Source organism: Salmo salar, chromosome ssa18 (genome assembly GCF_905237065.1).
Source record: "Salmo salar chromosome ssa18, Ssal_v3.1, whole genome shotgun sequence".
In the NCBI taxonomy this organism is placed as follows: domain Eukaryota; kingdom Metazoa; phylum Chordata; class Actinopteri; order Salmoniformes; family Salmonidae; genus Salmo; species Salmo salar.
The window spans coordinates 31,656,919-31,671,499 of NC_059459.1; the positions used below are offsets into that span (position 1 = coordinate 31,656,919).

General features: G+C 43.2%; 1 protein-coding gene across 4 annotated transcripts; it reads left to right on the plus strand.

The window, feature by feature from the left end:
- Positions 1 to 8,675, plus strand: clm7 (CMRF35-like molecule 7). Of its 4 annotated transcripts, none has more exons than XM_014155151.2 (9): positions 1 to 211; positions 407 to 712; positions 999 to 1,334; positions 1,504 to 1,615; positions 3,540 to 3,634; positions 3,835 to 3,875; positions 3,981 to 4,064; positions 6,164 to 6,223; positions 8,484 to 8,675. In XM_014155151.2, exons 1-9 carry the CDS (start codon positions 151 to 153, stop codon positions 8,541 to 8,543), a joined length of 1,155 nt encoding a protein of 384 aa, XP_014010626.1. In that variant the 5' UTR covers positions 1 to 150; the 3' UTR covers positions 8,544 to 8,675.
- Positions 8,676 to 14,581: the final 5,906 nt, after the last annotated feature.

The window sequence follows — 14,581 nt, forward strand, 5'->3', positions numbered from 1 at the left end:
GAGAGTGTTATTGTTGAATGTACACACAAACAGAAGCAGGAAGAGAGTTCTGTGAACACTAGGAAGTAGTAGTTCTCGCTGGTACCTTGGTCCTTGACACACATTTGTGCTCAGGCCCATTTAACGTAACAGGCATTTAACGTAACTCTCATGGCTCTTCATCTCTCCCTCCTCCTCCTCCTCCTCCTCATCTTCTACAGACTCTCAGCAGGTAAGGGTAACATTTCTATGAATTAAGGGTGAAGTCCCCTCAGTCAATTCACTTTAAACACTGTATAATCAATCTCAATCATGAACAAGCTGTTTAAAAGTGTTGGAGCAATGTGATTTTTACATATTCCCTCTGTAAAGATTCTATTAAATGTTAACTCTAATTTAAATGTGTTTTGTGTTGATATGTCCACAGGGAGGCATGTGTCTGTGAAGACAGGAGGCTCCATCACCTTCCCATGTAGCTATGATCTGAATCACATCAACCATGTGAAATACTGGTGTAAAGGATTAGGTTGGGATGTATGTTCTTATGTAGTACGCACTGACTATCCTAAGAGCAGTGGTAAAAACTCAATCTCTGATGACATCAACAAGAGAATCTTCACTGTGACCATGACTGACCTGGAGCCAGAGGATTCTGAGAATTACAGGTGTGTTGTGGAGATCAATAGAGGACCAGATATCAGGATACAATGGTTCTACCTATCTGTCACTCCAGGTACGATCCCTTCACTTCTTGCATCTAGCAAAGTAGAATGAATAATTTCTAGACAAAGCATGTAGGTAAAACGAGATTATATTTTGTGTCATGATGGAGTAACAGAACTAAGCTTGTGATGCAAGTTACATTCTTCAAGAATCGATGGCTATATATAATTATTATGAATTTAAAATACCAAAAATAGATGTACCAATCACAGACTGTAGCTTTAAGGAATTTGTAAGGAGCCTGTTGTAAAAGCACTTTTTTCTTCTCTGAATTCTTGTTTTTTACCTGGGTTCAGGTACTCCAGAACTCTATGTGGACCAACAGGAAGTGACTGGAGTAGAAGGAGGGAGTGTCACTGTCCGTTGTTACTATAGTACCTCTGGAGATATGAAGTGGTGCAGGATGGGTGGTGATTGTGTGAGGGGGTATTCTGGGACTTTTCATGGAACATCAGTGAGATTAATGCGGACTAGTGATGCCAACAACAGAAAAGTCTTAACAGTGACTATGAGTGGACTGAAGATGGAGAACACTGACTGGTATTGGTGTAGAGTGGGAGAACTAGAGATGCCTGTTCACATCACTGTCAGTCAACAAACTGCAACACAGAGAAGCTCTAAGATGACCTCAAGTTAGTAGATCAATCACATACTTTATGATCAATATGATTCACTTTGTTTTATCCACTGGTATCATCTGGAACTAATTGTAATATTAACTATGAATGTGATGTTGCTATACAACCTGACTACGTGGTATACCATTAACTTCATTGATGATATTGTTGTTTTACCTCACAGCAACCCAAGATCCAACCACTCAACAACCCTCTGCCTCTCCAACTGCTGAGCCTGTTCAGAATGACAACACAAGTCAAGGAGCTGAGGGGAACATGGAGGAAGTCCACCAGAGGTTATTATCACTCATTCAGCTGTATTATCCCACATATTGTTAGATACTATGAACACAGAGAAACATTACAATTCCATCATACACTACAACAGTTAACGCTAACCAAACACCCTCCCTAAATGCATATAGAGACTGTTATCACGTCCTCTTGGTTAGAACATCTCTGTGGTTGCCTTGTGAGAAGTAGCAGCAATGTTGGTGTTATTTTCACTCTCTCATTTGCAAGGTCATGTTCCACTCATAAAATGAACGTCATTTCAACAGTAATCATATTATCTCTTCAAGTTTCTAAACTTCCAAAGATACAATCAACCATGGACGAAGGATAGCATACCTAGCTTCACATTGAAATTATGGTGTTTGTTGTTGGGCTAATCAGATGTCAATGTAGCCTACATAAACCCAACCTCACTCTGAATTTACCTTCACATACAGCTTGTGTAAGAAAAGTTAGAGGAGTTACTTTCAACTATTTCATGTTACCTGGGGCGGCAGGGTAGCTTAGTGGTTAGAGTGTTGGGGTAGTAACTGAAACGTTGCAAGTTCAAATCCCCAAGCTGACAAGGTACATATCTGTCGTTCTGCCCCTGAACAAGGCAGGCTCATTGAAAATAAGAATTTGTTCTTAATAACTGACTTGCATAGTTAAATAAAATGTTGGTAGTCTATGCAAATGAGTGTGGAAACTGATCAATGTGTTGACGTGACAGTTTAGCTGAGTTGAACACAGCTTGTTTCCAAAGCTAAGCAGGGTACAAAGAGAAAAGCATCTGGAAGGTAGGCTAGTTGGAGTAGGAGTCACTGTTTAGGCAGGAATTGTTTGACTGTGGCTTCACATTGTAATTTAATTAACTAGGCAAGTCAGTTAAGAACAAATTCTTATTTTATAATGACGGCCTACCCCAGTCAAACCCTCCCCTAACCCGGACGACGCTGGGCCAATTGTGCGCAGCCCTATGGGACTCCCAAGCACGGCCGTTTGTGATACAGCCCGGGATCAAACCAGGGTCTGTAGTGATGTCTCTAGCACTGAGATGCAGTGCCTTAGACCGCTGCGCCACCTCTTTATTTAGGTTAATAGCATAAATAAAAAGTTTAACAATTTGTTTAGACCAAGAACTCTACTCCAAATTTGTTTAGACCAAGAACTCTACTCCATGATAATTGAACATACCATTTTACTATCAACATTGAAACAAGGTTAAATAAAATATGTCTTATCAAATCTACAATTCAACATAATTTCAACCCCCCAGTCGAATATTTTCTACGCAATTCCAACAAACATAGTTCTGATGATTATGTTGAAAATAGATTGATGTAACAACCTGCTAGTCAAGTTAAGTCAATGTATTTAAATTCACGTTTGACCCTAATTTCAATGTTTTTAACGTTTGTTGAAATGAGCTGAAAACAGTACTGGTTGATGACTTTTTTCAAACCCAATGTATTTTCTACATAGATTCCACTCCACAATACGTTGAGAAATTACGTTGAAACAACATTGATTTAACCAACATTGCTTACCATTTCCTCTTGGGTAGAAGAGCATCTCTGTGGTTTCCTTGTGAGAAGTAGCAGCAATGTTGGTGTTATTCTCAGTCTCTAATTTGCATTATTAAGTTGTACTTTTATATGATCAGAGGCAGTCTGCACTCTAAGGTCCTTACTACTGAAAAGTGTCTGTTCCAGGTGCGTAGGAATCAGAATAAGAATACTGGAAGAGATAGAGACCCACACACTGTCGAAACCTTATAAACCTTATTTGTATAGTAATAATCTCAATAGTAATAATATCATATCTTTAATTGCATGGTGAAGATCCACACGTGAATAGCTGCAAACAACTAATTATTACTTTTTCACAAATTATAAATTCATAATGATCTATTTTAAAGTTCTTATACAGTATGCCATCCATCAGGCCCATAGATGTGAAAGTCCTACTCATCTCTCTGGGCATGTTGGTGGTGGTGACAGCTGGTATCCTAGTGGCATGGAAGATGTGGAGAAAGCACAGTACGTTAATTTTTTATTTTTATATATGACAATATATTCATGTTGGAATATACAATAGAATGAATTGTGCACACATTATGGCATGTACGTACAGTACACTTTCATTTAGCTCTGAGGAGACAGGTGGTGTTGATGTGACATGAAATGTAACTGTGTCCATTGTAACTCAGGGGACATTAATATCTCCCTCTCTATTTCAGAAGACAATAAAGCCGAGAACCAGCCAATAATCACCTCAGCGGTAGACTACGCTCATCTTGTCTTTTCAATCATACATGTATGTGCCTTTCTATTCTTGATATAGTCATTTCCATACAGTATGAGTCGGTGTGTGTCTCTGTACCAGCAGGACCGATTTCCTGACAACGATGATGTAACGTACAGTACTGTCGTTCTAAAGAGGAAGACCCAGCAAAAGTTACAGACCAAGGTAAGAATGATCTAATAGAATTTATTTTACTTTTTTTTATACATTTTTTTTTATTGTTTCATCGATGAGAAAAGGACAAAACACATCTGACACATAATAGTCTACAGATTTATTCCCACTGTGGTTATTATTATTATTATTATTATTATTACTATTACTTTAATACTATTACTATTATTATTATTATTATTACTACTAGTATTATTACTACTATTGTTATTAGTGGTAGTAGTAGTAGTAGTATTACTAATATTACTAGTAGTATTATTACTATTATAATTATTACTAGTATTACTTATTATTATTACTAATATTACTATTATTATTATTGCTATTATTATTAGTACTGTTATTACTGGTGGTATTATTACTGGTATTACTAGTATTATTATTACTAATATTATTATTACTACTGTTATTAGTATTACTATTATTACTAGTATTATTACTATTGTTACTATTACTGTTATTACTAGTAACAATTTTACTATTATTACTGTTAATTATTATTCTTGTTATTATTACTGATATACTAGTATTATTACTACTATTATTATTATTATAATTATTATAATTATTACTAGTATTATTATTACTGCTGCTATAAGTATTATCAATACTAATATTACTAGTATTATTATTACTATTATTACTATCACTATTATTGTTATTGCTATTATTACTAGTATTATTATCACTGTTATTTCTAGCACTATTCATACTGTTATTATTATTAATACTAATATTACTAGTATTATTATTGCTATTATTACTTGTATTATTATTACTAAATCAAATCAAATGTATTTATATAGCCCTTCTTACATCAGCTGATATCTCAAAGTGCTGTACAGAAACCCAGCCTAAAACCCCAAATAGCAAGCAATGCAGGTGTAGAAGCACGGTGGCTAGGAAAAACTCCCTAGAAAGGCCAAAACCTAGGAAGAAACCTAGAGAGGAACCAGGCTATGAGGGGTGGCCAGTCCTCTTCTGGCTGTGCCAGGGGGAGATTATAACAGCACATGGCCAAGATGTTCAAATGTTTATAAATGACCAGCATGGTCAAATAATAATAATCATAGTAGTTGTCGAGGGTGCAACAAGTCAGCAACTCAAGAGTAAGTGTCAGTTGGCTTTTTCATAGCCGATCTTTGAGAGTATCTCTACTGCTCCTGCTGTCTCAAGAGAGTTGAAAACAGCAGGTCTGGGACAGGTAGCACGTCCGGTGAACAGGTCAGTGTTCCAGCAGGTCTGGGACAGCAGGTCTGGGACAGGTAGCACGTCCGGTGAACAGGTCAGGGTTCCAACAGGTCTGGGACAGCAGATCTGGGACAGGTAGCACATCCGGAGAACAGGTCAGGGTTCCATAGCCGCAGGCAGAACAGTTGAAACTGGAGCAGCAGCACGGCCAGGTGGACTGGGGACAGCAAGGAGTCATCTTGCCAGGTAGTCCTGAGGCATGGTCCTAGGGCTCAGGTCCTCCGAGAGAGAGAAAGAAAGAAAGGAAGAGAGAATTAGAGAGAGCATATTTAAATTCACACAGGACACCGGATAAGACAAGAGAAATACTCCAGATGTAACAGACTGACCCTAGCCCCCCGACACATAAACTACTGCAGCATAAATACTGGAGGCTGAGACAGGAGGGGTCAGGAGACACTGTGGCCCCATCCGATGAAACCCCCGGACAGGGCCAAACAGGCAGGATATAACCCCACCCACCTTGCCAAAGCACAGCTATTATTATTCCCATTGTGGTTATTATTGTTATCATTATTATTATTATTCCCACTGTGGTTATTATTATTATTATTGTTATCATTCGATATTATTATTCCCACTGTGGTTATTCCTATTATTATTATTATTCCCATCGTGGTTGTCTTATTCAGACAGCTCACACACAGGAAGGCTGCTGTTGTTCATCTCAATGTATTCTAGCCACAGCTTCATATTGAGGTACTTTAATAAAAGTATGGATTGGTTGATTGTTTAGTAAACATGTTCTCAGTATCACCATTATAAATGTCAATGTCCTGGTACATTATATCACGACAGAACTGTCCCTGTTCACCTCTCTCCCTGTTCCTCCTCTGTAGTCAGCAGAACCAGATGATAATGTGTTCTACAGCTCACTAGCTCTACAGGTGACCACACAGGTCAGTGTTGGTGTCTCGTCTGTCTGTTGTACCAGATGATGCTGATCTCTCAACAAAGATACAGACAACACCACATTACTATGTGGACAAAACATCACTCTTTAAAGGTCGACTTTGGGCAAAAAACGCACAAATACCGGATTTCAACTGTATAACTGATCAATGCACCATCATACCAGGTCATTTAATGCTTAAAAACAAAACATAATTGTTGAATTTGGCTACAGAAGTGCAATTTCTCACCGATCTCTACAGCATCCGTCCAAAAACAAATCCTGTGAAATGACGTCAACACATACTGGAAGATTTATTTTATTTTATTTTTTACATACTGTTAGAGTTACTGGGTAGCTAAATTGCCTAGCTTAGCTAATGAACTAGCTATGTCGGTCGAGGCGCGCATTGACACATACATGAACCACCAAAGGCACAGCCCATTTCTGTTTGAAAATGTAGAACGAATCAAATCAAAAAGAGGTGGAGATGGACAGTTTTTCGTGCCCAAAGTCGCCCTTTAACCACACAAATACTTTTTAGTCTTTTTACTTTGCTGCATGTAAAACTTTATCATCACATTGTGACCAGCTAACCTCATTGTTATCAGTGTATCGATAACATTACAGTATTGAGTGTGACTGGGTTTAGGATGAAGTTGCCCCTAGCCTCTCTAGGGTATGTGGGACGAAATCGTCCCACCTACTCAACAGCCAGTGGAATCCCGTGGCGCGTTATTCAAATACCTTAGAAATGCTATTACTTCAATTTCTCAAACATATGACTATTTTACACAATTTTAAAGACAAGACTCTCGTTAATCTAACCACACTGTCCGATTTCAAAAAGGCTTTACAACGAAAGCAAAACATTAGATTATGTCAGCAGAGTACCCAGCCAGAAATAATCAGACACCCATTTTTCAAGCTAGCATATAATGTCACATAAACCCAAACCACAGCTAAATGCAGCACTAACCTTTGATGATCTTCATCAGATGACAATCCTAGGACATTATGTTATACAATACATGCATGTTTTGTTCAATCAAGTTCATATTTATATCAAAAACCAGCTTTTTACATTAGCATGTGACGTTCAGAACTAGCATACCCACCGCAAACATCCGGTGAATTTACAAAATTACTCACGATAAACGTTCACAAAAAACATAACAATTATTTTAAGAATTATAGATACAGAACTCCTTTATGCAATCGCTATGTCCGATTTTAAAATAGCTTTTCGGCAAAAGCACATTTTGCAATATTCTGAGTAGATAGCCCAGCCATCACGGCTAGCTAATTTGACACCCACCAAGTTTGGCCCTCACCAAACTCCGATTTACTATTAGAAAAATGTGATTACCTTTGCTGTTCTTCGTTAGAATGCACTCCCAGGACTTCTACTTCAATAACAAATGTTGGTTTGGTTCAAAATAATCCATAGTTATGTTCAAATATCCTCTGTTTTGTTCGTGCGTTCAAGACACTATCCGAAGGGTGACGAAGGGTGACGCGCCCGACGCGTTTCGTGACAAAAAAAAAATCGAAATATCCCATTAACGTACTTTGAAGCATGTTAACCGCTGTTTAAAATACATTTTTATGCGATTTTTCTCGTAAAAAAAGCGATAATATTCCGACCGGGAAACCCTGTTTTAGTTCAAAGACGAAAAAATAAAAACATGGTGTTGCCTCGTGCACGCGCCTCAGTCTCATGGTTCTCTGATCGACCACTATCCAAATGCGCTACTGTTTTCAGCCAGGGCCTGCAAAGACATCATTCAGCGTTTTGCCGCCTTCTGAGAGCCTATGGGAGCCATAAGAAGTGTCATGTTACAGCAGAGATCCTCAGTTTTCAATAAAGAGAGTGTAGAAGCCCAAGAAATGGTCAGAGAGGCCACTTCCTGTAAGGAATCTTCTCAGGTTTTTGCCTGCCATATGAGTTCTGTTATACTCACAGACACCATTCAAACAGTTTTAGAAACTTTAGGGTGTTTTCTATCCAAAGCCAATAATTATATGCATATTCTCATTTCTGGGCAGTAATAATAACCAGATTAAATCGGGTACGTTTTTTATCCGGCCGTGCAAATACTGCCCCCTACCCTAGAGAGGCTAGACGCTGATCTCGGGTCAGTTTCATAATGTTTCCTACTATTGGTTAAGGTTATGCGTTGGGGGAGGGGAAGCGGATCCTAGATCTGTACATAGGGGAAACGTCACCACGGAACTTATGACTGAATGTTTCTCTTCCTCTCCAGCATAGGGCAGCAGCAGCACAGCAGTTACTGACTGAGAGAAGACCTTGGTCGAGTCCTTAACCTGGAAGGACAGAACAATTCCTCTCCTGTGTCACAACATCTATCTGCCTCCAATATGCTTCTGTCATACCTCTTAACCCACCCCAGAAAGACCCCTCTATCCTGTTGTGTAATAAACCACTGAAGACCGTATGCTGTGTTTGTTTTCATTATCACCACATACACTATCTGTTATATTAGATATGTTCCATCCACCTTTTCACCTTGTCTCTTGTTTTTTACATGTTCATCTTATATCTCTCATGTATATTGTCAAATGTCCAATGCCAGTAACTAATCATGATCAAGTGTGTAAATTAAATGTACAAGCTGTGTAACAAAATAATGCGATGCTTCATCACTCTGTTTTCACAGGGCAGTGATCATTAACTTGATTCAGCACGGGACAATTTTTTCTTGTGCGGCTGGTCAGGGGGTCGGAACATATTAACAAATAATTTGTAGACTGCAAATTGACCATAAGAAGCCCAAACTGATTGTAACGACTGTCGTAGAGAGGGGACCAAGATGTAGCGTGGCAGGTGTTCATGATCTTTTATTAGAATCAAACAAACACTCGAACAAAAATAACAAAGGGAAAACGAAAGCGCACACTTCTGTCAGGTACAGAAAACTAAACAGAAAACAACTACCCACAAACACAGGTGGGAAAAGGCTGCCTAAGTATGATTCCTAATCAGAGACAACGATAGACATTTGCCTCTGATTAGGAACCATACTCGGCCCAAAACAAAGAAATACAAAACATAGAATGCCCACCCCACAACCTGACCTAACAAAATAAAGAAATAAACCGTCTCTCTCAGGTCAGGGCGTGACAGTACCCCCCCTCAAAGGTGCGGACTCCCGGCAGCAAACCTGAACCTATAGGGGAGGGTCTGGGTGGGCATCTATTCTTGGCGGCGGCTCTGGTTCGGGGCGTAGCCCCCACTCCGCCTGCTGATCCCCCCGCTTCTGTGTCGCCGGAGGAACAGACCGTGGATCATCGCCGGAGGCTCTGAACTGCCTGTAGTGAAAGGCGATATGTTAGTGGATGAGTGGCGGAGTGAGTTTTGCGCCAACTCAGCCCATGGTAAGTACCTCGACTACTCACCTGGCCGGTCCTGGCAGTACGACCGCAGAAACCTACCCACCTTCTGGTTCACTCTCCACCTGCCCATTGCTCTCGGGGTGATAACCGGAGGTCAAGCTGACCGAGACCCCCTGACGCTCCATAAACGCCCTCCATACACGGGATGTGAACTGGGGACCCCGATCAGAGACGATGTCCTCCGGCACACTGTAATGCCGGAAGACATGGGTGAATAGAGCCTCCGCAGTCTGTAGGGCCGTAGGGACACCGGGCAACGGGAGGAGACGGCAGGATTTAGAAAACCGATCCACAACTACCAGAACTGTGGTATTCCCCTGAGACGGAGGAAGATCGGTAAGAAAGTCCACCGACAGGTGAGACCACGGCCTTTGTGGAACGGGGAGGGGTTGTAACTTCCCTCTAGGAAGGTGCCTAGGAGCCTTGCTCTGGGCGCATACCGAACAGGAAGAGACATAAAACCTCACTTCCTTAGCCAAGGTGGCCCACCAGTACCTCCCCCTAAGGCCTTGCACTGTCCTCGCCACCCCAGGATGACCAGACGAGGGTAGCGTATGAGCCCATCGAATCAATTGATCACGGACACCAAGCGGAACGTACTTACGACCTGTAGGAAAATTAGAAGGCGCAGGCTCCATCTGTAACGCCCGCTCAATGTCCGCGTCCACCTCCCATACCACTGGTGCTACCAGCTTAGAAGCTGGAAGGATGGGAGTAGGATCGATGGGTCTATCGTCAGTGTCATAGAGGCGGGACAGCGCGTCAGCCTGGTGTTCATGGAGCCTGGTCTATATGAAATCCTGAACTGAAATCGGGTGAAAAACATGGCCCACCGTGCCTGACGCGGATTCAGTCTCCGGGCTGCCCGGATATACTCCAGGTTCCGGTGGTCAGTCCAGATGAGAAAAGGGTGTCTAGCCCCTCAAGCCAATGTCTCCACACGGTCAGAGCCTTGACCACAGCTAACAACTCACGGTCCCCCACATCATAGTTCCGCTCCGCCGGACTGAGCTTCCTAGAGAAGAAAGCGCAGGGGCGGAGTTTCGGTGGCATACCCGAGCGCTGTGATAGAATGGCACCCACCCCAGCCTCGGATGCATCCACCTCCACTATGAACGGCAAAGAGGGGTCCGGGTGCGCCAACACGGGCGCATCAGTGAACAGCACCTTCAACTGGTTGAAGGCTCTGTCCGCCTCTGTTGACCACCGTAAACGCACCGGTCCACCCTTCAATAGTGAGGTAATGGGAGCCACCACCTGGCCAAAACCCCGGATGAACCTCCGGTAGTAATTGGCAAAACCCAAAAACCGCTGCACTTCCTTCACCGTGGTTGGAGTCGGCCAATTACGCACGGCATTAATGCGGTCACACTCCATCACCATCCCTGAGGTGGAAATGAGATAACCCAGGAAGGAGACGGCTCTTTTGAAGAACTCACACTTCTCAGCCTTGACGTATAGATCATGCTCCAGCAGTCTACCAAGCACCTTGTGCACTAGAGACATGCTCAGCGCGTGTGGAGGAGTAAATCAAGATATCGTCGATATACACAATCACTCCCTGCCTGTGCAGGTCCCTGAGAATCTCATCGACAAAAGATTGAAAGACGGCTGGAGCATTCTTCAACCCATACGGCATGACGAGGTACTCATAGTGGCCCGATGTGGTACTAAATGCGGTTTTCCACTCGTCTCCCTTCCGAATACGCACCAGATTATACGCGCTCCTGAGATCCAGTTTCGGGAAAAAACGCGCTCCGTGAAATGATTCCACCGCCGTAGCAATGAGAGGTAGCGGGTAACTGACCCCCACTGTAATGGAATTGAGACCTCTATAATCATTGCACAGATGCAAACCTCCCCCCTTTTTCTTCACGAAAAAGAAACTTGAGGAGACGGGTGAAATGGAGGGCCGAATGTACCCCTGCCCCAGAGATTCCGTGACATATGTCTCCATAGCCAACGTCTCCTCCTGGGACAATGGGTACACGTGACTCTTGGGAAGCACAGCGTTACCCTGGAGGTCTATCGCACAATCCCCCTGTCGATGAGGTGGTCATTTAGTCGCCTTCTTCTTACAGAAGGCGAGAGCCAAATCAGCATACTCAGGGGGAATGCGCACAGTGGAAACCTGGTCTGGACTCTCCACCGACGTGGCACCGATGGAAACACCCAGACACCTACCTGAACACTCCTCTGACCATCCCTGGAGAATCCCGTTTCCACAAAATCTTGGGATTGTGACTGGCTAGCCAGGGCACCCCCAGCACCACTGGAAACGCAGGTGAATCGATAAGAAAGAAACTAATTTGTTCCTTATGATTCCCCTGCGTTACCATGTCCAGTGGCACCGTGGCCTCCCTGACCAGCCCTGACCCTAATGGTCGGCTATCTAAGGAGTGCACGGAAAAAGGGGAATCTAACGGTACCAGCGGACTTCCCAACTTAAGGGCGAGTCCGCTATCCATAAAGTTCCCAGCTGCGCCTGAATCGACTAGCGCCTTATGCTGGGAAAAGGGAGCAAAAGGAAGAAAAAAAATTAAGACAAACATGTGACCAACAGAGGATTCTGGGTGAGTGTGGTGCTGACTCACCTGGGATGAACGAGGAGTGTTCTGCCTGCCTTTTCGACTCCCAGAGGGACCCTCCCAGCACCGGTCGGCCATGTGTCCTCGTCGACCACAATTGGTGCAGGAGAGGCGCCCAACCTCCAGTTCCCCTTAACGCGGTTCCCCCAAGCTCCATAGGAATGGGCGCAGGCAGGCTAGGAGATGGAACTGACAGGACCCTTTCTGAACACCCGTGGGCAGTCAGCAGATTGTCCAGTCGTATAGACATGTCGATGAGTTCATCTAGGGAGAGTGTAGTATCCCGACACGCTAGCTCCCTGCGGACGTCCTCCTGCAGGCTACACCTGTAGTGGTCCATTAGGGCCCTGTCGTTCCACCCAGCCCTAGCAGCAAAGGTCCGGAACTCTAGTGCAGTCTTGCGCGCTCCTCATCTCCTGTCTGAGGTGAAACAGTCATTCACCCGCCGCTCGTCCTTCTGGGGGGTGAACGAATACGGCCCTGAAACGGTGGGTGAACTCAGGGTAGTTATTCCTCAATGAGTCTGGTCCATTCCAAACAGCGTTGGCCCACTCCAATGCTCGACCCGTCAGGCAGGAGATGAGGAGATGAGGAGGCTCACACTCTCCTCCCTCGAGGGAGTCGGCCTCACGGTCGCCAGGTATAACTCTAGTTGTAATAGAAATCCCTGGCACCCTGCCGCTGCTCCATCGTACTCCCTCGGAGGCGTAAGACGCAGTGCCCCAGATCCAGATGAGGAAGGGAATGGAGGAGGTGGACTCGTCGGGTGAGCAGGAGGTGAAGGGAGGAGACCACTCCTCTCCCATCGATCCATCCTCTCCATCATCTGGTCCACGGCTGACCCAATCCGATGGAGGACGGTGGTGTGATGGAGGACCCGTTCTTCCATCGATGGTAGTGGAGAGGAGTAGAGGAGTGGTGGCTGCTTCTGCTGACTCCATGTCGTGGGTGCGGGCTTCTGTAACGCTTGGACGTCGTGGGTGTGGAGTCAGGCGCAGGAGGCAGAAAAATGTTTGGTACAATATATATTTAATAAGAACCACAAAAGAGAAATATGCCCAAACACAACAGGGCGTAACAAAAACCCAAAGTCCAACAACACGATACACTACACAAACACAGTGAAAACACGTAACAAGCCCGCACACAGAACAGGTGGAGAGGCGGGCTTAAATAACACCACTAATTACCTAAATGAACACAGGTGCAAGACATAACTAACAGAAAAACGAAAAGGGGATCGATGGCAGCTAGTAGGCCGGTGACGACGACCGCCGAGCGCCACCCGAACAGGAAGAGGAACCACTCTCGGCAGTAGTCGTGACACAAGGTCATTTTGTTCAATATTTGAAGGAGAGAGCAGTCACTCCCCACAGTAAAATCCATCCTAAATCAACATTCCAAGTTGTTCTATCCAGCAGATGATGTTGCAGCTAGCATCTCGTTACCATGGCAATTTTAATGCGGCACCCATTTAGTTTTAGTTTTTTTTAAGTAGAAACGTGTATATGACAAACACAAGGGTCATATATTTTGGGTTTGTATAGATTGTTTTATTTGCACTTGTAAAACGTTTCCATTCCCTTCAGGGAATATTTTCTAAAATCATTATAGCAAATTATAGAATTAAAGGGAAACCAACTTCCTCTCGCATAATGGCTGAACTATGCCACTTGTAACGTCTACAAGAGGCTAAAATGTATTGATTAAGTACTATAGGTGTTGAACTAAGGTTGCATTTGCAATTGTAATTTAACAAACGTTTTTTTCTTTGCTTGCTCACCTCACTTTTCAAGAAATCAAATGTGTTAAACATATAATCAAATGTGTATTGCCTTAAGCAGGATAGTCCAAGTCAATAGGCTATTTAGGCTACTAGGATACCTAGTACCAGAGCTAAGGGATTCTATACTTTCTATACCGTCTCTGCCTACCAAAACATGCACATTATTTAAAGATGACTTAATTATTATCATGAGGTCACCAGCACCGCACAGTGATTCGACCAATTTAAAATAGAGCATTATTGTCTCTAGCCACTAAAACGTGTTTCACCGTAGGCTACCTCTCGGCACCATCCTGTCGACCTCTCGTTCCTCCAAAGGGGGGCTGGCCCCACAAGAAAAGCTGATTTAAGTGTAGTAAAATCCATGCACTGTGTGTAGCATGTAGTTCTCAGTAATTATAACATAATCAGACATATCTGCCTACACAAATTACATGACTGATTTTCTCCTTTAATTTCATTCCTTACTTTCTCTATGGTTCCTTAGGAAAAAATCATGCATTTTCACAGCTGATCCCGGACTGAACCATTTGGGTTCTGAGGGGATTTATTTATCAACAAGTTCCACATTATT

Bases quoted from the DNA above. Each gene is read 5' to 3' on its own strand.
- clm7 (XM_014155151.2), top strand. From the start codon at position 151: ATGGCTCTTCATCTCTCCCTCCTCCTCCTCCTCCTCCTCATCTTCTAC. The intron at 1,335-1,503 runs GTTAGTAGATCA...TTTACCTCACAG, and splicing joins AAGCTCTAAGATGACCTCAA to CAACCCAAGATCCAACCACT. The intron at 3,635-3,834 runs GTACGTTAATTT...TCTCTATTTCAG, and splicing joins GAAGATGTGGAGAAAGCACA to AAGACAATAAAGCCGAGAAC.